Below are 20,869 nucleotides of genomic sequence, written 5' to 3' on the forward strand. Positions count from 1 at the left end.
ATTTTTTTTTTTTTTTTATATAAGTCGCTGTTAGTAACAGCGACTTAAGGGGTTGACTGGTCAACTCCTTTTAATTTTTTTTTTCTCCTCATTCGCTGTTACTAACAGCGACTTACCCGAGGCTAGGCTTGGATGTACGGAAGCTTATTTTGGGACATAAGTTTTCCCGAATCTTATATTCGGAATTAAATTGTTTATTTATCTTATTTTTTTCAATCTTTCCATATAAGTTCAGTAGCCTATCGTTAGATACCACAAAAGAGTGAAACAAACAAGTTTTTCTGATAAATTTTTAAAATATAAGTTTAGTGTTAAAAAGTGATTTTCAAAATAAGTGTCTCTGTGTATGAGTTTAAGGTCAGGATTTATTAATTTGTGCGAACAAGTGAAAAACATCATCATCCTCATCATCGTATCCAGTATATATTGTCAATAGAAAATTATGATCAGGATTTAGGGAGGAAATGATGGCGGCAACTCATACCCAAAAAAGAGGATACGGCCAAAGAGTGCCTTGACTCGAGAAAAATCGTCGGAAGTGTGAACAAGTGAAGAACATGTTACCACAATTTTGTTTGATGTTAGTAACGGCGAACAAAAGAAAGAGTAAACCAAGCAATGACACACTAATCCTCTTTGATTTTTTTTTCTAAAAAACTATTACTTTATCTTTCTTTTTTTCGTTGTCGCTAACAGCAAACAATATCTTGTTCGCTATCGATAACAACGAAGAAGCCCTAGCCTTAGCCTCGACCATGAAAATGCTTATTTTGAAAATTATTTAGTACTTGTAATGAAAGCCTTAAAGAGGTTCAACAATGAAAACAAATGAAAAATAAAGCAAAAGATGAACACAAGTGTTTATGAGGTATCTTGGATACCTATCCCTCAAATGTAGTTTTATTATAAATGATTCTACAATACAATTATAATAAACCTCCCTTATCTTGAGATCAAACCTCTCAAGATCACAAAATACTAGAGCAAAATAAGAACACTTTCAAGTTTCTAACAATGCACTAGACTACTCTCAATAAGTGTGTTTGTGGTGCATGTTTCTATGAATGATGTATTCTATTTATAGAGTGGAGTACATTATTCTAGAACCACACATTCATTCACCATCAAACACAATTAATCACCCACTTAACTATGATAATAATACATAACAATTAACATAGCAATAACACAACACAAAAACAACACATTAAACAAGAAATAGTGTGCCGACATCAATACTAACTTGAACCAGAAACTACACAGAAGGAATCCGAGGAGGTTGCTCGACTGCCACTCGACCGAGCGAGGTAATGGCTCGATCGAGAGAGCCTTTAGACTAGCTACTGACTTGTTCTGAACATTTCGCTCGACCCACTCACTCCTCACTCGACCTGGTCATTCGCTCGACCGGTCGAGTGAAGCTACTAACTCCCCCTTTCTTATTGCTTCGATCAAGCAACCCTCATCAATCGTTCCAAACTTCAAACCATTCACATATGACACATCTTTATAGACCCTCTCCAAAGTACAAGATAAAGCATGCTCGATTATATGTTTAAAGTTAACGTCATCATTAAAATTATTAACATTTGCTTTAACAGTACTAAACTTAATTTTTAAAATTTTTTTATTAATAACTTACATATTTTAAATATTCTACATATCACGTGGACAAACTCCAAATATCATTGGCCCAACTTTATCAACTATCGAGAATTAATGGTATGAATAGTTAAAGACTTCCACTTAATTTTATCTTTGTGGTAAATATGTGATACAAAAAAATTTAATTAATTTCCTCTCCCATTTACCTGTAGTTCTCTATCATATTCCAAAATAAAAAATAAATATAATTTAATAATCATTATATCCTTAAAATTGAAATTCCACTTTGGCCAAATTTACTAATGATAGACAAGATCATTTCATCAATCTTAATCCAATTTTTGACTGGTTTACCAACAATTAATTAATATAAAAACTTCCTCATTTTTCTTCATCAACATGCATAATATTTCAACTTAATAGTCTTCAAACTAAGACGACTCCACTTACACCAAAAATTACTTATAATGGACAAAACCATCATTAAAGAGAATTTGACCAATCTTCATATGATTTTAATTAGTTTACTACAATTAATCTATAAAAATAATCCTCTTCTTTCTCCCAACCATCTTCATGTTTTTCACATGAACTGATTTTTTAAGTATTAACACTCACACTACAATAAATTTAATTTTTCGCCATATTAAATTTAGTGGCATTAGAAAAATGCCATTGATTTCTATTTTTAGTGTAATAATTATTGGTTTTTATTTTAAGTTTCACTGTAAAGTGATTTAATGACACTTTATTTGGTTTTTATTTTAAGTTCCACTATATATATATACCCACCCGGCTCGAAAAATAGGTGGGCTTGGACAACGTTTTTAAAAAACATTTAAAATTTAGACGGATAATATACGTCCGCCAAGATAAATCAGCAGGTAGCAACACTAAAGAAATGCGCACGGGATTACTCGTTAGCTCGCTTAATTTAATATATTAAGTTTTAAATAATAATTCTTTTAGTCTACTCATCTAGAATGTAGAAATCTACTGTCTACAATTTATACAATCGGACAGCCCAATAACTAGTGCTACCCATTTTCAAAATAGTGTTTATATTTATGTAATTTTAATATTTTTTAATTTTTATGTATTTGGAGTATTTTGGATAATGTATTGTATTTTAATTGTTATTAAAACTTAACTTTATAATTTATATTGTATTTTTAATTTTTTTATATCAGAAATACCTGCCTACCCTATGGTCCCGCCCGCTATCTAGAAAATGGGTAGGTAGCAATAAAAAAATAAATCCGCAAATGCAGGCGGGCTTTTAAATATTTAAGCCCGCAAATAGATTTTTTTGGCACTACCCGTTCCGCTACCCATCTATATACAACTTTAATTGAGACGATAAGATATTTAATTTAACGGTATTTACAAAATGCTTAAGATACATTTTCCCATTTTATGACACGTAAGAAAGTTACAAGTACAAGGTAAAGTAAATGAGCTTTGATTCTCCAAGGTCATGACTCATGAGTATTAATTTCATCACATGATTTAGTATATATTATCTTTATCAAATGAATTAGTTAATATCCATTAAATACCTAAGAAATTAAAATAAATAATTTTTTACTTTTGTAGTACTTTATTTTTCCACGTGCACATTTAAAACATTTGTGTATATATTCCTGCCGACTTACTCAAAAGCCAGAAATAGTTTCGGCAACCTAGTTGGTAATGTATCTCATCACAAAAAGAAACTCGTTGTAATAGCACTACAATAAAGCAATAGTACTACTTGGTGTTGTTGGTAACATTGACTATCAATTATTATGGAACACAACATGATTCATGTAACTTCAATCGCCTTCTACTAAAAATAAATGATAAGAATGGTATAAAAAAAATTTACAAATTTCTAAAAGAGACGGTCTCATAATAATAATATCTCTATTTTACTGGCCCATGTATATTTTAAAATGATCAATTTGAAAAGCTCGTCTCATTGTGGGACAATCTCATACAACACGTAAAAAGTTAGTGCAACTTTGAAAATTTATTGACAAGTTTAATAACCATACTTAATTTACTTCAATCATCTTATTTTCTTTAGTTCAATACATTACTATTTAAAGATGTAGTATTCGATGTTTATAGAAGATTTTAATAAAAATGATTAAAGTTTCATCATCATAGAAATAGTATGATCATCTTCAACATCACACCCAGTGTATCCCGCTCATACAGAACTATAACTAGCTAGAGTCTTAAGAAAAAAAAAAAAAAAAAAGACAACTCTCATAACCATAAAGTATACGCTAATACCAACAACTAAACCTATTGTTGTAACTCTAAACTTGCAAACATGGAGTTTATAAAATATGAGACTTCAAGTTCATTTGACTTAATGTTGTCAAATCATATCCTTTTTTTCCCACAAGAACTTATTCATGATCGATTCATCCTAAAATCAACGCAATGATAAATAGGATGAGTGGACTAGAATTTAGTCATTCTCTTTGATTATAAAGTAGTACTTGGATAAGGTAGGATATGGATAATATAGATAAGATTCAATGTTAGATTATAAAGTATATCATTTAACGTTTTTTTCGTATATTCTTTATTCAAATTTAATGGTTAGAATTGCTTAATAAAGAAAAATAGAGAGTTTAAAATTTTATTTTTTATTTTAAAATAAGTGTTAAAATCTTAAAATAAGTTATTGAAAAAAGTAATGAAAATGATCGCCAGTAAGTCCCTTAAAACATTTTTACATCATTAGGTGCATGATTTTACAAGTTTGCAAACATATGTAGAATAGGATATGCCATGTAGTTATGCCATAGCCTTAAATATGAATAATAGTGGCCATGTATTTAGTACTGCTATTTATATATGGAAATAAATTCTCATATAATGAAATTTTTTTATTTTTTATTATAGGATAGGTGGGGAAAAATGAAAAATACAAAACTGAAAATAGTGTAAATGAAATTTTTTAATAATTTATATACTTCCTTACATTTTATCTAAAGTGTAGCATCACCAAAGACTGAAATATAGATTATCTCTTGAACGAATGTGAAAAATAATTCGGTCTGGAATATTCGATATGCAGTTTAATTGGTTTCGTATAAAACTCGATTATATTTAAACCAATTTTTGACTATGAATCGGGTATTTGGTTTATAATATTGATCCAAATTTAATAAAACTAAATCAAATATCGTCTGATTTTTATTAATTAATTATTATTTTTTTCCTATTTGATTCTTTTCTAATTATGGATGCCAAAACTCAAAATCCCAAATTTAATTATAATCAAATCGTGGTTATGTCTACTAATGTGAATGTTATTAGTGTCTGGTACAATGTCTATTGCTATACTTGCTCTTTATCAATTGTTTTGGGTATTAATAGAAATTTGCTCTTTATCAATTAATTATAAATATAAAATTTGCAATTAAAAATCATTAATTTATGAACGTTTACATAAACTAATAATAATTTTATTTTAGTAACTCTATAATTTATATTTATATTGTTTTGTAAAATGATAATAAGACTATAAGAGTTATACAATGGGTCTAAGTACTTAAAATAGCCAGTTTTAAAAAAAAAAAAACAATTTACTTAGAATAGCTAAAAATATATAAAATAAACATGAAGTATAAATTGGCAATAAAAAAAAATAGCAGCTATCCCGTTATTTTATATAGATAAACCATAATTGAATTTTATCTAGATCGGAACCGAATCAAATTTTTATTATTTAGAAAAACAAACATTCAATTAAATTTCCGGATCAAATTAGATGTTGTATCCAATTTTAAACACCTCTCTCTATGGACCAAAAAAAAAAGAATCTAGTAAATAATTTAGATGATGTCTCAATTTTAAACCATTTTTCATGGTTTTGAGATTCACATGTAAGTTAACTTTAAAGTACAAATAAATATCGAAATCCATAAAAAAAATCTACTATCATAAACAACTGTGGTAAATTTATAAAATTTATTTACTAGGGTTAAACTAAAATTGTTAGAAAATAGAGTAATATAATTACGTTGATTTTGAATATTTCATTAGTAATTTGACATACTTATTTGTCAAATTTAATAAGCAAGAATCTTAATTTTTAAAATATAATCTAAATGGGGTCAAATGTTTTCGTTATTCAGTACGTGACTCTGCCACTCTTCATAAATTACATTCTAACTCTATTTCCAAAATCTGGAGTAAATTAAACATAGTACCTTACCAAGTAGTGATGAAATTTCATTACTATTTTGTCATACATCATTTTGAAAAAAATGTCCTATTATAATTTTATAATTCAAAATGATGTAAAATGAGTGACATAAAAGAGTATGTAAATATGTTAATATTCCTTATAGTAAAGATGTTTATTCGGGTCAATTTTAGATTAGGTGTTTCGGATCAGTTCAAAATTGAATTTTCTGTCCACATTGAATTTTACATTATTTTAAATTCGTTTTGAAATCGGGTTAAGACGGATTTAATGTTAAAGTTGGATAAATATCGAATTATGGGGTCTATTTTAAACACCCTTGTTAGTGGATGGTTCAAGATATCAACTCAGGCTCTCATGGTTAGGGATGGGCATTTAGTGTATGGGTCAGGTCTGGACCCTACTCGGATTTGGACCCTAAATTTAAGGTAGGGTCCAGACCCGGACCCTGATATTAAGGGTCTAAAAATTTAGACCTAGACCAAAACCCTAAGGGTGTTGAACCATACCCTAAAAAGTTTATTTTCTTGAATGAGATTAAAGGGTCTAAAAAATAGAACCATATATATATATGTATATATATATATATATATATATATATATATATATATATATATATATATATATATATATATATATATATATATATATATATATATATATATATATATATATATATATATATATATATATATATATATATATTTTATAAAGTTCATTGTGTATTCGATTGGTAAGCCTCTAGAGGAACGGCTCAAAGACATGCCTACTGTTGCTTAGGAATCAGTCGAAGAAATTTGTATAAGGATACAGACTTGAAAACTCATCAGGATTTAATTGTAGAATTGTTCTTTCATATCTAATGCTCTTCTAAGCTGTTGTACTTGAAATTTTCTTTCTTTTATTTTTTTTGTATTTTATGTTGAGTTGTTTGTTTGATGTTGCAACCCCGTGTTTTGCTGCCTTTTATAGAACGATTATTCTCCATTTTTGTGACATTATATGGTTTTATTCTGAGATTTATGCTGTAAACTTCACAAATATTTGATATTTCATAGCTGTTATATTGTTGGAGGAAGTCAGTCAAACTTTTCTTTTTTCTGACAACACAAAATACCACTCGAATCTCAAAAAAACTTAGGGAAGATGATGAATAGTGTTAGGATAATGAAAATTCTGATTTTCATTTTGGCAAAAGAGAAAAAAATAAAGAAATTATGGAAAAAATAAATAAAATAAAATAAGGAGGGATTAAATATTGTTTTATACTTAAGCCTAATTTATTTTCTCAAATATTACAAATTATACTCTCCAGCCCAAAAAAAATTAAAAATATAAAAAATAAAAAGGGTCCAAGGGTCGGGTCCGGGTCTACCCGGAACCTTATAATATTTTTTGGACCCGAACCCGGACCCTTAAGGTCCAAAAAAATAGACTCTTACCCTTAAAAAAGAGTAGGGTCCAATAGGGTCCGGGTAAGGTCTTCGACTCTTGCCCATCCCTACTCATGGTCCGGGTAGGATCACATATTATACTTCTACTCTTAATTCTACTATGATCTCTATTCTCAGATGTTTAATCTATCTATACAATATACTAAAACAAACACAACTGACATAAGCAATTTAAAAAATTGATGAGTTGTCCTCTTTTTATGAGATTGTTTCCCTCATTTAAGCAAAGATGACGTCATTGAATAAGGATGACTATAGGAATATTAAATGTTAAGGATGATTATAAGATGATTAATTTAACCATCATTAAAAACTTTAGTTGGGACTATAACATATATTATTAAAATTTGAAAAACAATGTAATAAATAGTAGTATGTAATAATGATGCACAAATTATTATCTTTGATTTATAATTTACAAAGCACCATTGATTTACATCTATTTAAAAAAACATTCATTCATTTACAAATTAATTATATTATTTTTAAATATACTTGTAAAAAAATTCACCAAAATGCTAATTATATTATAGATACAATTTACAATGGCTCACTACTTTATCATTATTATGATGATAACTATAAAAAAAGTTTGAATTTCAAGTTTCATGAGTGTAATAAAATGTATATTAAGAAATAATTAAAATTAATGTAATATTAAGTCAGACCTATGCAATTTATTTGTTTTTTATATCAAAATGAAAAAATAAACTGATGCACGACAATTATCTAGTAAAGTGCTAAAAGAGAAATTTGAAGGGAAAAAAAATTCTTAATTGAATATTAAAAACTAATTATCTATGTAATAATTAAAATTAATGTAATATTAAGCCAGACCTATGTAATAAAATGTATATTAAGAAATTAATGTAATATATATATATATATATATATATATATATATATATATATATATATATATATATATATATATATATATATATATATATATATATATATATATATATATATATATATATATATATATATATATATATATATATATATATATATATATATATATATATATACTTCTTCTGTTCTAATATTATTGCTGCATTTGCATGGGCACGAGAATTAAGAAAAAGTAGACACATCATATAAAATACAATATACCTTACATTTTAATTCTTAATTGAAGAGGGAAAAAAGTTAATGAGGTATAGAGTAGGATAAAAATAGGGGTAAAGTAAATATTTATATGGTTGTTTTATTACCAAAAATAAAAATCTAGCAAGTAATATGAAATTACCAAAAATAAAAAATATAGTAAGTATTATGGAACGGGGGAAGTATATATATATAAAATGAGATATGAGAAATCAAAAATCGGAAACAAAGTTAGAATAAATTCTTTGAAAAAACCAAATAAGGAAATTGTCTGATCCGTTGCCTTTTGACTGTCGTAATATTAAATTTTTTAAGTGGAGAGAGTTTTGTTGTCCATTATTAAGATGTTGGAAGAGCCCTTTAATTCATTGTTCTCTTTAGAGAAATTTACAATTTAAATTTTTTTTAAGTGAATGGTTGATTATATTATTGATGAAGAAAGATGTCTTTCCTCCTATATCTTCATCTTTCATGCTACATTAAAATTAGTATTCCCTCCATGAAATATATTCTATTAATAGTAATATTTTCAGAAGAAAAATGTCGTTATCAGTAATAAGTATAATGAAATAGATAAAGTATCATAATTTGAAATACCACAATAAGATGTACCAATGAATGAATGAATGATGAAACCCATATTAAATCTTGTGTTGTGTGAATGAAAGGAAAATGTGTTGTTATTTTAAATCCTCATCATCATCATGATCATCATTGTCATCTTGTGTTGTGTGAATGAAAGGAAAATGTGTTGTTATGTTAAATCCTCCTCATCATCATGATCATCATTGTCATTGTGTACGTATTGTTTGAATTGTATTTTTTCGTTAATATTTATCATAGATGTTACAGATGAGAAAACATTATGTGTTTTTCTCTCAATTGTAATATTTTAAATTTATGTTTTAAATAGTTTTAAATTTTAATGAATTTCTGTATTTCGGCGTTTTAGGCTTTCACATTACTTATTATAAATATTATATTAATGTTAATTATATATCGAGACCGAACATCTATTACAGATTAACTCTTAAGAGAACCATAAATAATAATACAATCTATTCGCAATCCGCTAAGAATAAACCGATCTATGGTTTATTTTTAAATAAACCCACCTAAGGGGTTTCTTGCTGAGAATAAACTCACCTAATGTTTAATAGGTTACCAAACATGTAACTAAGAGTTAATTCTTGCAAATGGCGAATACGTTGTATTATTCTCAGCGGCTTGCAAATATGTTTTATTATTAATGACAAATTCCCCTATGGCTAAAATATAAGTAATTATCAATTTAACAAAAAGTTTAGAACTGCTGGTGACAGTGAAAAATCTAGGTCCAAATATGTCTAGGTCGTGAAATGGATCATCGATTAAAGATCTTCTTAGTATTGAATTGTGCTATATCTAACACAGAAAAATAAACGACGAGTGTATACATATAGAGGTGAATGTTGGGGTACTCATATGTGGTTTCTTCAATACACTATTTGTTGGTACTCCCTATATACCAAAACCAAATACTTCAAATTACAAAATACTATTTTGTATAAAGATTAAGAAATGATGTAGTTATTTAAATTGTGTGAATGATTAAAGAAAAATTAAAATATTAGAATGGGAATATAAGAAAGTGAAATAAAATTTTCCAAAAATCAATTATATAAAATAAAATAAACAGATTAAAAAGAAAAGTGTGACGACCACAATTGGTTTGTGACTTCGTGTTGTATATACGAAGCTAATAAAGAAACTAATAAATCTCACTAATATATAATCTCAATACCTAGATCCATTAACCTTGTGAAATCTTTGTGTATTCTATATATTTCTATTTTGTTATATGTGTTTATTACCATAGATTTGCATTCTAGTAATGAATATTTCTTCTATCTCATTATATTTATTATATTTGATTTTTTGCGCTATTAAATGCATTATTTTGAAAATTTATATATTGAATTAAGCATAGTTAAAAATTATAAAATAACTAATATTATGAAAATGTGTGACTAGACGATTAAAAAACTATTTCTTGTATATATGCGACAAATATTTTACACATCTATTTATTTTCTCTCTTATTTTTACTTTTATTTTTATTTTTGATTCAAGAGAATAATAGAAAATCTTTGCTTTTTCTTAATTTACTCTTAAATACTAAAATGCTCAACCCAGATTGAGTTTGCTTACCGTATCAGTTACACTTGCGTAATAAACGTGAATTTCGGCAATTAAAATACTTTTTAGTTTATTTTATTTATTTACATAGTGGTAATTATTTTTAGACATTGCTTCATCTACTTACCGTTTAAACCACTTAATACTAATAAATATCGATAAATTGTAGAATCTAACTCATAAGTAATAAATATATTTTATTTGTCTATTAATACTCAATAATTTACCTACTGAATCAACTAAAATTTTCAATTTTTTTTTGCATTAATTAATTTATTATTGGAGGATATCAAATCGTTAACGACTTCATTGCCATGAAAAATTAAATGACTTCAATCCAAATTCCAAAAATTATTATTGTTTAATTTAGCCGCAGTTTTCAACACCCAATTGCGTAAAATAGTTTAATTCTTCCATTTTCCAATGACCAGGTTGTTTGAAATCGAATATCAAAAATTAGATTTTGGAATTTTATCCGGAACAAAAATTAAATTTTTTTATCCGATAATAGATTTTAATTTTTAAATTTTTAATTTATATTTTATATTTTTCTTGAATTTTTAGTAATTAAGTACTTAAACCTATTGTAAGAATTTATAGTCATTTCACCAAAATTAATATAAGTATATAATGTAGAGTAACTAGTAATATCAATTTACAACATAAATTATATATAAGCGTACTAGTAATAATAATAATAATAATAATAATAATAATAATAATAATAATAATAATAATAATAATAATTAAATATATTTAGCAACATATCAGGTAGTTAAGCAATAGTTAAATATGATAACAGTAATATCATAACTTATATAAACATCATTGGTAGATCATGTTTTTAAACTAATAATTTAATTCATACGTCATTAGTAATCTCACATGTTAATTATTTTCTAATAATCATATTTTTGATATGTATTTGCTTCCAAGTCCCAACATACCTAGTGTAGCGTGAAAGAGAGAAGTGGGGATCGGTTTTTCAGGAGTAGGGATATAGTGATTTAGATTACTGTGTATGCTGAGAACAAATAAATAACAAATGTTTATTCTTTAAATAACAATCATATTAGGGTCTTTTCGCAGCGAATGAGCAAAAAATTGAATCATTTTTTATATAAATTGGATATTTGATCGTTTAGAAAGTTTGATCAGAATCCAAATTAAAAAACCTTATATACCTACTATTTCATCTTTATGAGTTATTACATTTTTCAATACTATCATGATTTTGCTATTCTTTTAATAACATGTTAAAATGACTTATCTTTAATTCATATCCATTCATTTTTCTTGCTCTTGATAATCCACACAATTTAATTTTAGTTTTTTCTTATTCGTACGAAACAATTAACTATTCCCTTTCATTCTCTGAACAATCAACCATTTAATTTTTCAGACTTAGCAAACCACTAATAATATAGAAGTATTTGATTATAAAAAATGATAAAAAAAAAATTATACGTAGAACAAATCTAAATAAAAATTTAGTATAAATTAAATAAAACAGAGAATATTATATTTATTAAAAAAATTGTAATATATTTGTGAGATTAAAAATTTGAGGGTCTCATGAAATGCTTGAGCAATATATGTGTGGTAGCCTCACTCTTAAATCTCGTATGTCGGTCTGTCATGTTCAAGTAGACACACCCACAGGCCACAAGCAGAGAGTCCCTTTCTTAGTTTGTAGGTAGTAATACTACACTCTACACTCCTATATCTAAGATTGTTATACTAATTTAATTTAATTTTTTAAATTTGTAAAATTTCTATTTTAACTAGTATTCTTAGCTTTGTTATTTTATTTTTTCTACATATCTCTCATTTTAATTCTTTTATCCTTAATCTAATTACATAATTTAATGGTCTCTATCTTTTCAATACTTACTTTTTCGATCCTACTCAATTTAGATTATTTGTCATTCGGTTTTTCTATTCATTTGCATCACTTTCATATTTAAAATGGACTCGCCATTTTCTTCAAATCTTATCTATACATTATAGACAAGATCTTAGTAAATAATGGCTATTGGTGAGGTTAATAAATCACTCTTATGTAGTAGGATATGTTAGGGTGAGAGGTTTTTTTATTTTTATTTTATCTTTTTTGGTTTTATTTATTTTAATATTATTCCTGTTGTCTTTTTGTGGTGATTTACAAATCACGGTTATTGATTAAGAATTTTAATACATTACAACTCTATTTTAAATATTCAAACAATTAAGGCTCTCCTTATTTATTACCAAAATCTATCTTTTCTTAAAAAAATAACTCATAATTTTTTAGTACTCCTCATGTCAGTATTATTGTCTCATTTGCTTTTTGAACAATATTTATTGATTACTATTAACATGTGTTTTTATTCTTATTTTATAAGTTAAAATATAGTCAAATGCGATCTTATTTAATTCTTCTTTAACATAAATTTTTTAATATCAATTTGTTATACCTTGGAGGTGTTCATTCAGGTCATTGGGTTGATTTCGGATTAGACGTTTTGGGTCGGTTTGAAATCGGGTTTTATACTCATATTATTTTTATATAATTGCAAATCATTTTTAAAGTCGGATCAAAATAAATTTAATTATAAAATCAGGTTATTTCCGAATCACCAGTTCTATTTTAAACGCCTTTACTGACTTGTGAATGGTGTAATATCTTAAAGACGAAGGCAGCACTACTTCAATGAGACAATTATTAACTCGCACGTTTTATATTACATATCACACTAAATGACTAAATTTCCCACGTTCTTGATCTTTCTTTTCTTCTCTTTGATTCTCTCTCCTTCCATCTCTTTCTTCCCTATAAAACCCAACTTCATTCTCCCCTTTCATTCCCACCATCAACCTAAACTAAACTTATAATCAACCAAAAAAAAAAAAACCATCAAAGTTCATGAGTTGTTTGCATCAAGAGTGGCCCGAACCGATCGTTCGAGTCCAATCCTTGTTCGAAAGTGGATTGGATAGGATTCCTGACCGCTATGTCAAACCTGAAAAAGAGCGGCCAGTAATAGAACCCGTGGTTGAGGATGGAGTGGATATTCCGCTAATAGACATGTCAGACCTTTTCTCTAGTGATCCGGAGAAAATTCAGGCCACCAGAGAAAAAATAGGCGAGGCCTGTCGTGTTTGGGGATTTTTTCAAGCCATCAACCATGGGGTTCCGCCCGGACTGATGGATCAGGCGCGCCAAAGTTGGCGCGACTTTTTCCATCAGCCTATGGAGGAAAAACAAAAATATGCTAATAACCCTACAACTTATGAAGGGTATGGTAGTAGACTTGGTGTTGAAAAAGATGCTGTACTTGATTGGAGTGATTATTATTTCCTTCATTATTTGCCTTCCAATTTAAAGGATCATAAAAAATGGCCTGCTCAACCTTCATATCATAGGTACGTAATAATGGTTTAAACTTTAAAATAATTTTCATCAATTTGTATTAATTATACATAAATGTTGTAATTAAGACAATATTATAATAATTATATCTTTGTATAATGAAACTATCATTTATTGAAATTGTTCAATTAAATGGAATGGATAAAGTGTTGTGCGCAAAACGTGATATGTAATTTTATAATTTTAAGTCAGAATCGGCATAAAAATACATGAAAAGTGTTATCTGTAATTCGAGTTCAAAATATGACAAAACTAAGATGAAGAGAGAGAAGTTCTAAAGAATTTATTAAGTACTTGTACTTCTATTTCTTATAGGATCTCACACTTATTTAGGCCTTTATAAATTTTTGTAAAGAAAAAGTATATAGAATTAAAAAAAGTAATTTTTCTATTTTGCCCTCATAGCTCATAGGAGTGTATATATAAGGATATGTTTGGTTTGAGCGAAATATTCTTTGAAAAGTTTGATTTTTCTTTTTTATGTGTTTGTTTAATAAATAATTATATATATAAAAAATAATTTTTCATAGTAAATATTTTTATTTCTACAACGAGAAGGGATAAATTGTTGTTCCTTCTTTCTTTCATACCACAACATTTCATTTCTACTCATAATCGAGTTTTATCATAGTTTATTAAGGTTGTAACTAAATTTTTTTTTTTTTTTGCCAAATAAATTTTTCATAAACCAAATAAAATAAATAAAATATTATTTATATATTTCATTAATATCGATAAAGAGATAAATGGCATCCTCTTTCAATTTAATCACATGGTTTAACTTAATTGATAACCTTTTTCCTTTCATGGTGATTGTTGTTTACTCGAAATACCTTGTACCCTTTTCGTAAACCTTTAGCAAACTTGATTGTATTGATATAAATACATCAATCAAAATAGAATTTTGTCAAAAAGATAATTTTTTTTTTTAAAAAAAAACTAATTTTCAATATAAGAGAAAAGGGAAGTTTGTTTGGTCAAAAGTATTCAATAATTTATGATATGTTAATGTTCAAAAACACATGATATATTTCAATAATTTATGATACATCGGTGCAACCATATGTTAAAATTTAAATATATTTATGTTTATGTAATTTTGTTACATCTATTTATGTGATAAATTTATCTAAAAATGTTTGACGACAACCGACAAACTACTCGCATGAATAGAGGAGTAAAAATTAAAGCTAATTCAATTAGAGAAAATGTAAACATTAGTTCATGATAACTTATATCAAAAATATTTGATGATAACCGACAAACTCAAGGAGTAAATACTAGTACCAATATAATTAGAGAAAATGTGAATATTAGTTGATAATTACTTAAAAATAATGATAAATAAATGATATATGTTGACGTTGAAAATATAAGATCAAATAATTATGATTTAATTACTTTTTATGGTTTTAATGAGCACGAGGTTAGGTTTTAATATCTTGCATTAAATTTTCATGTGCAAAAATGATCACTTTAACCATATTTTTGTTGGGTGAATGAATGTATAGGGCCATTTAGGAAAACTGCCCTATAATAAGAAAATGGCCCTGTAATTTAGGAAAAAGTGAGGAAAATAATTCAATCTTTTACTCATCGATCTGCTATGTATAATTACTTATTGATTATCTTTCTTTTAATAATCATATTTTTAATATGTATATTTGCTCCCAGTATACCCGATATGGGAGGAGAGTGGTGGGGCTGTGTGGTTCAGATCACTAGGTATGCTTGAAGCAAATAAATAACAAATATTAGATTATTAATAATGATTAAAAGGTGGGATTATTCGCTAAGTGAAATGTTGGATTATTTTCGACAATTTTATCCTAAAATTTTAGGAAATTTACATATTAGTTTATCACTTTTACTTTATTTTTATTATTTGTTTTAAAGCCTCATTATAGTAATTAACAACCTAAAAAAGTATTATACATTGTTACTCCGCCTTTAAATTTTATTAATCATAATTATTGTTATGTAGGGAGGTGGTCGAGCAATATTCTGGTGAAGTTGTGAAGTTAGGTCGGAGATTAATGAAGGTTTTCTCGTCTAATCTCGGATTAGACGAGAATTATCTTCAAAATGCATTTGGAGGGGAGGATAATGGAGCTTGTTTAAGAGTTAATTTTTACCCAAAATGCCCACAACCTGATTTGACCCTTGGATTGTCCTCTCATTCGGATCCGGGTGGCTTAACCATTTTGCTCCCGGATCCTGATGTTCCGGGTCTTCAAGTCCGTAGGGATAACAAATGGATAACTGTCAAACCTGCTAAGCATGCCTTCATCATCAACATTGGCGATCAAATTCAGGTACATAAGAATTTATAATAATATTTATGAGTTGATCAACTTAATATTAAATTAAATAATTTAAGACTTTTAATAAGATTAAAATAATATTAGAAGAAGGTAATTTATTTATTTATTTATTTTCAAAATTAAATATTACTATGATTAATTAATTGCATAACACGTTTGTTCTCAAACTAATTAATAAGTAAAATCTTAGTCTTTCATTATTATTTTTCACAATATTGATTATTATATTAATTAAATAATTGTAGCATGGTTCATGGTAGTAGTTATGTTGCACCACTTTTAGACAAATCCATTTTGACCCAAGAATTTATTTTATGCATTATATTGAATGCCACCAAATATTGTCGCTAACCTAGTCAAAAAGAATAATTAAAGGTGTTATATAAATTTTGTTTAATTTTACTATTTATTTTTTTTGGCTCTTTAGTATCCGTACATTGAAATATAAGTTTTTTAGTTCTTTAGATAGGGGAATAAGAATGCTATTTTTAACCCATGTGTACCATATTAAATTTGTGGCCATTTTAATGTCGAGTATAATATTAAGATATTAATATTTAAATGTAAAAAATACAATTATAAGAAAATGGGAAAACTAAACATAAAACTTTGCAATGTAGATTTGTATGTGGATTGTGGACAAAAACACTCTTGTTAAGAAAAAGGTGTATGTGGGAATCTAAGTGGACATGAGGAATCTTGAAATATATGGGGAAATGGAATGTTTTTGTTATAATTGCTATTTAGGAATTGGTTGATGTTAAGAATGGTGGGTAAATTTTCTATTATTTTGATGATTCCATCATAAATCATAATAGACAATTGAATAAAGAATTTTGAAAAATAAAGTTTAGAAAAAAAAAAAAAACACAACCTTAATTACCTAACAAAATCAACTACAACAATTATGTTAAAATTTTGATCCAAAACAAAATCTAGTTAGCTATATTGAATCAATAGATCGGTTTGTAATATGAATCAATAAATCAGTTTTATTATCAGCTACTTTATTCGTTTTCATTATGCTTTCATTTTAATTTTCTATTATTTCAACCTCTAAATATAAAGATCAGTCTTCTATAGTTCAGTTGAATGATGCTTTGTTACGTAACCAAACTGTTTACTAGAATAAAAATGAAATTTTTGATGAGAGTTTAGATATGATCTTTTGAAAAAATTAAATAATATCACTTTAAAAAGTTGTAAAAAAATATTTGTCTGCATATTATATTACTACAATACATGAATCAATCGAATAAATGAGTCTGTTACTAAATCTAAAATTTTACATTAACCTCTTATTTTGTATCTAAAAATCTCTTATTTTATATGAAAGGTGCAGTTTAATACTATTTATCATTTAATTTGTGATACGTGTAATCAGGATAGCTATTTCAATTATTTTTTAATTGAAGAGGATATTTTTATAGGCATACTTAATTTAGTGATTTACTTTTTTGATTCACCATACATATATTATAAACTTTAAATGAAAAAGACATAATTTGTCTATTTTCTCAACTAAACATTCTAAAAAGAAATTGAAAGGAAATTTGATGAAGCATGTTGGGTTGTTGGTCCACTATGGCACGTGACGGCGACTCTATATTTGTTCTCTTTATTTTAGTAGTACAAATTAAAGATATTACTCTAGTATTTAGTATCCATTTAATTTGACATATTTGTTATTTTAGTGTGTTTTAACGAATATATTTCATTTTTTATTATTTAAAAAAGAAAGTAATTAAAGAGCTAGGTTTATATCACAATTTACATGCACATGGTACAACATGTTACTTTATAATTCAAACAAGAGTCCTATCAATTAATTTGATGTAAAGAATCATTTAAAAAAAAATTTAATGCATATTTATTTACTTCATCTATGAATAAATACATGCCCATTTTGTAAATAAAAAGTAATTATTATTGTAATGGATAAATTTCTAAATCATCAAAATGTATTTTATTTATATTGTTAGAATATTGATTTCTAAATTCTAATACCTATATAATGTTGTCAGATTATTTCTAAAATCAGCCGTGCAAGTTGACTTAAAATTAAACTACTTAATCATATGATCTTTAAAGTATATATTTTGCTTTTAGGTGTGTGTAGTGAAATGTGTTGTTGGTTTTTTTTGTTGGAAAAAATAATTAAAAATTTGGCGATTATTTTTTTAAGTTAAAAAGTCGGTTTTAAAACTAATTAGAAATCTGACTTTTAACTCGAAATCTAAAAATTACGATGAGTAATTTAATTTTTTATTGACATTTACTTTTTTGACCTATATTTTTCTAGAAGCATCTAACAAATAGTGTTTATCAATCAAATCTATAACAATTGATTTATGGCTAATAAATTAGATTTATAGCTAAGAAATCAGCTAAAACTTATAACCGATGATACAAACTGGCCAAGTTCACCATTTATATAGAAATACTTTCTTCGTTTTATTATACTAATATTTTTTCATAAGTTGGACTAACAATATTCTTTTGGAGTTTACTTTTCTCCGAATAATAATTTTATTGAAAGAAAGGATCAAATAGGTGTAGCGTCACAATTCAGAAATATGTCGTCCCATATATTGTATTCCAATCTCCTTTCCATGTGATTAATAATACTGACAACAAATTCATAAATTTCATCTTCATCATCATCAAATTCATAATTTTGATCGTATGATATTACTTTTTTGTCCAAACATATAGTACTTATTGGTATGGAAAAATTCTAGTAAATAACGGTAATTTGTAAAGTTAAACAAATTATCCTAATATGATAGGATTTGATAGGGTAAGAGTTTTATGATTTTAGTTTACCTTTTTTGATTTTGTTTATTTTAGTATTATCATTTTTGTCTTTTTATGGTTATTTACAAATCACGGTAATTGATTAGAAATTATTGTATTGGTATGATATTTGGTCCTCAAATTGAAACGTGCATAAACAAATAAAAACTTCTTTGTCCCCTCCTAAGATTACTTTTCTAAGAATGACATAAAGATTAAAAAAAAATAGATATGATTATTTTATTGGGTATTGTAGGTGGGGTCCTAAGTCTTGTATGAGATCTTTCCATCTAGAGGTGTTTATTCTCTCAAAAAATTATTTCAACCAAAAGTTTGAGCTGGTGGTTGAGGTTTCAAAATATATTATATACTCTAACACGCTCCCTTACACGAGAGTCTATTGGGCTAGAAGTGTGGATGCACATAGGCGCTGAATATTCCACTTTAATTAAATGAGGGGTGGTTGAGATTCGAACTCGTGACCTTCTGTCACGTTGGCTCTGGTGCCTTGTCAAGGGACCATCTCAATCAAAAGCTTAAGTTGATGATTGAGGTCCCAAAATATGTTATATATTCTAGCAATCTGTTGATTTCAGGTTAGGTTTTTCGGGTCGGTTTGAAATCGGATTTTGTGTCCATGATGTTTTTTTACATAATGATAAATCATTTTTAAAGTCGGGTTAAATCGAATTCGGTTACAAGGTAGGGTAAATTTCGGATCATCAGGTCTGTTTTGAACAACTCCGGTCCCAGCATATACAAGTCCATATAATTAGTTAGTTTTCCTAATTGATCAATTTAAGATTGTAAGTGATCATTTAAAGGTTATAAGTCTAAGACTATAAAAAGTGATCACTTTTGATAATGTAAGTGATTACTTAAAGGTTATAAATAATCAATTTAATATCATACATGTCATGGATTCATTCCAGTAGAAAGTGTATAACCGTGAGATCATCTTATTTCATAATTTTTGAAAGAAATTTGATAAATTTTGGTATGAATTTTTGTAATGAGGTATGAATATGATGAAGTTTGTAGGCTCTCCATTCCTAAAAAATTGCACCACTATTAATTAGAAATAAACAGTGACGAGATTTTTGTCAGCCATTACATCTTATATTAGGTTAATGTTTTTTTACTGATCGAACAAAATTTTATTTTTTATTTATAATTGTAATTTCCCAAAAATATATAAGTCACAAAATACATGATTCATTGATATAGGTGCTAAGCAATGCTATCTACAAAAGTGTGGAGCATAGGGTGATTGTAAACCCTAATTTAGAAAGAGTTTCATTGGCTTTCTTCTACAACCCAAGAGGTGAATTATTGATTGAACCTGCCAAAGATCTTATAACTCCTCAAAATCCTGCAATGTATCAACCTATGACATTCAACGAATATCGACTTTACATTAGGTTAAAGGGTCCTCGTGGAAAATCTCAAGTAGACTCTTTGGAATCTTCTAGATAATGTATTGTGTTATATATATATATATATATATATATATATATATATATATATATATATATATATATATAATATATATATATATATATATATATATATATATATATATATATGTATATATATATATATATATATATATATATATATATATATATATATATATGTATATATATATATATATATATATATATATATATATATATATGTATATATATATATATATATATATATATATATATATATATATATATATATATTAGCATAAGGGTGATATAAGAATGAATTTATTGTGTATCTATGTGCATTG

At 26.6% G+C, this 20,869-nt stretch overlaps 1 protein-coding gene across 1 annotated transcript; it reads left to right on the plus strand.

Annotated features, from left to right (window-relative positions):
* The first annotated feature begins 13,328 nt into the window (after positions 1-13,328).
* On the plus strand, positions 13,329-20,568 carry LOC130803068 (jasmonate-induced oxygenase 2-like). The gene is made up of 3 exons (XM_057667230.1): positions 13,329-13,962; positions 15,954-16,284; positions 20,317-20,568. Exons 1-3 carry the CDS (start codon positions 13,463-13,465, stop codon positions 20,563-20,565), a joined length of 1,080 nt encoding a protein of 359 aa, XP_057523213.1. The 5' UTR covers positions 13,329-13,462; the 3' UTR covers positions 20,566-20,568.
* Positions 20,569-20,869: the final 301 nt, after the last annotated feature.

This window comes from Amaranthus tricolor, chromosome 16, assembly GCF_026212465.1.
Source record: "Amaranthus tricolor cultivar Red isolate AtriRed21 chromosome 16, ASM2621246v1, whole genome shotgun sequence".
In the NCBI taxonomy this organism is placed as follows: Eukaryota; Viridiplantae; Streptophyta; class Magnoliopsida; order Caryophyllales; family Amaranthaceae; genus Amaranthus; species Amaranthus tricolor.

Coding starts and splice junctions, on each gene's coding strand:
- LOC130803068 (XM_057667230.1), top strand. CDS start 13,463: ATGAGTTGTTTGCATCAAGAGTGGCCCGAACCGATCGTTCGAGTCCAA. Junction 13,963..15,953: donor GCTCAACCTTCATATCATAG/GTACGTAATAAT, acceptor ATTGTTATGTAG/GGAGGTGGTCGAGCAATATT. Junction 16,285..20,316: donor ACATTGGCGATCAAATTCAG/GTACATAAGAAT, acceptor TCATTGATATAG/GTGCTAAGCAATGCTATCTA.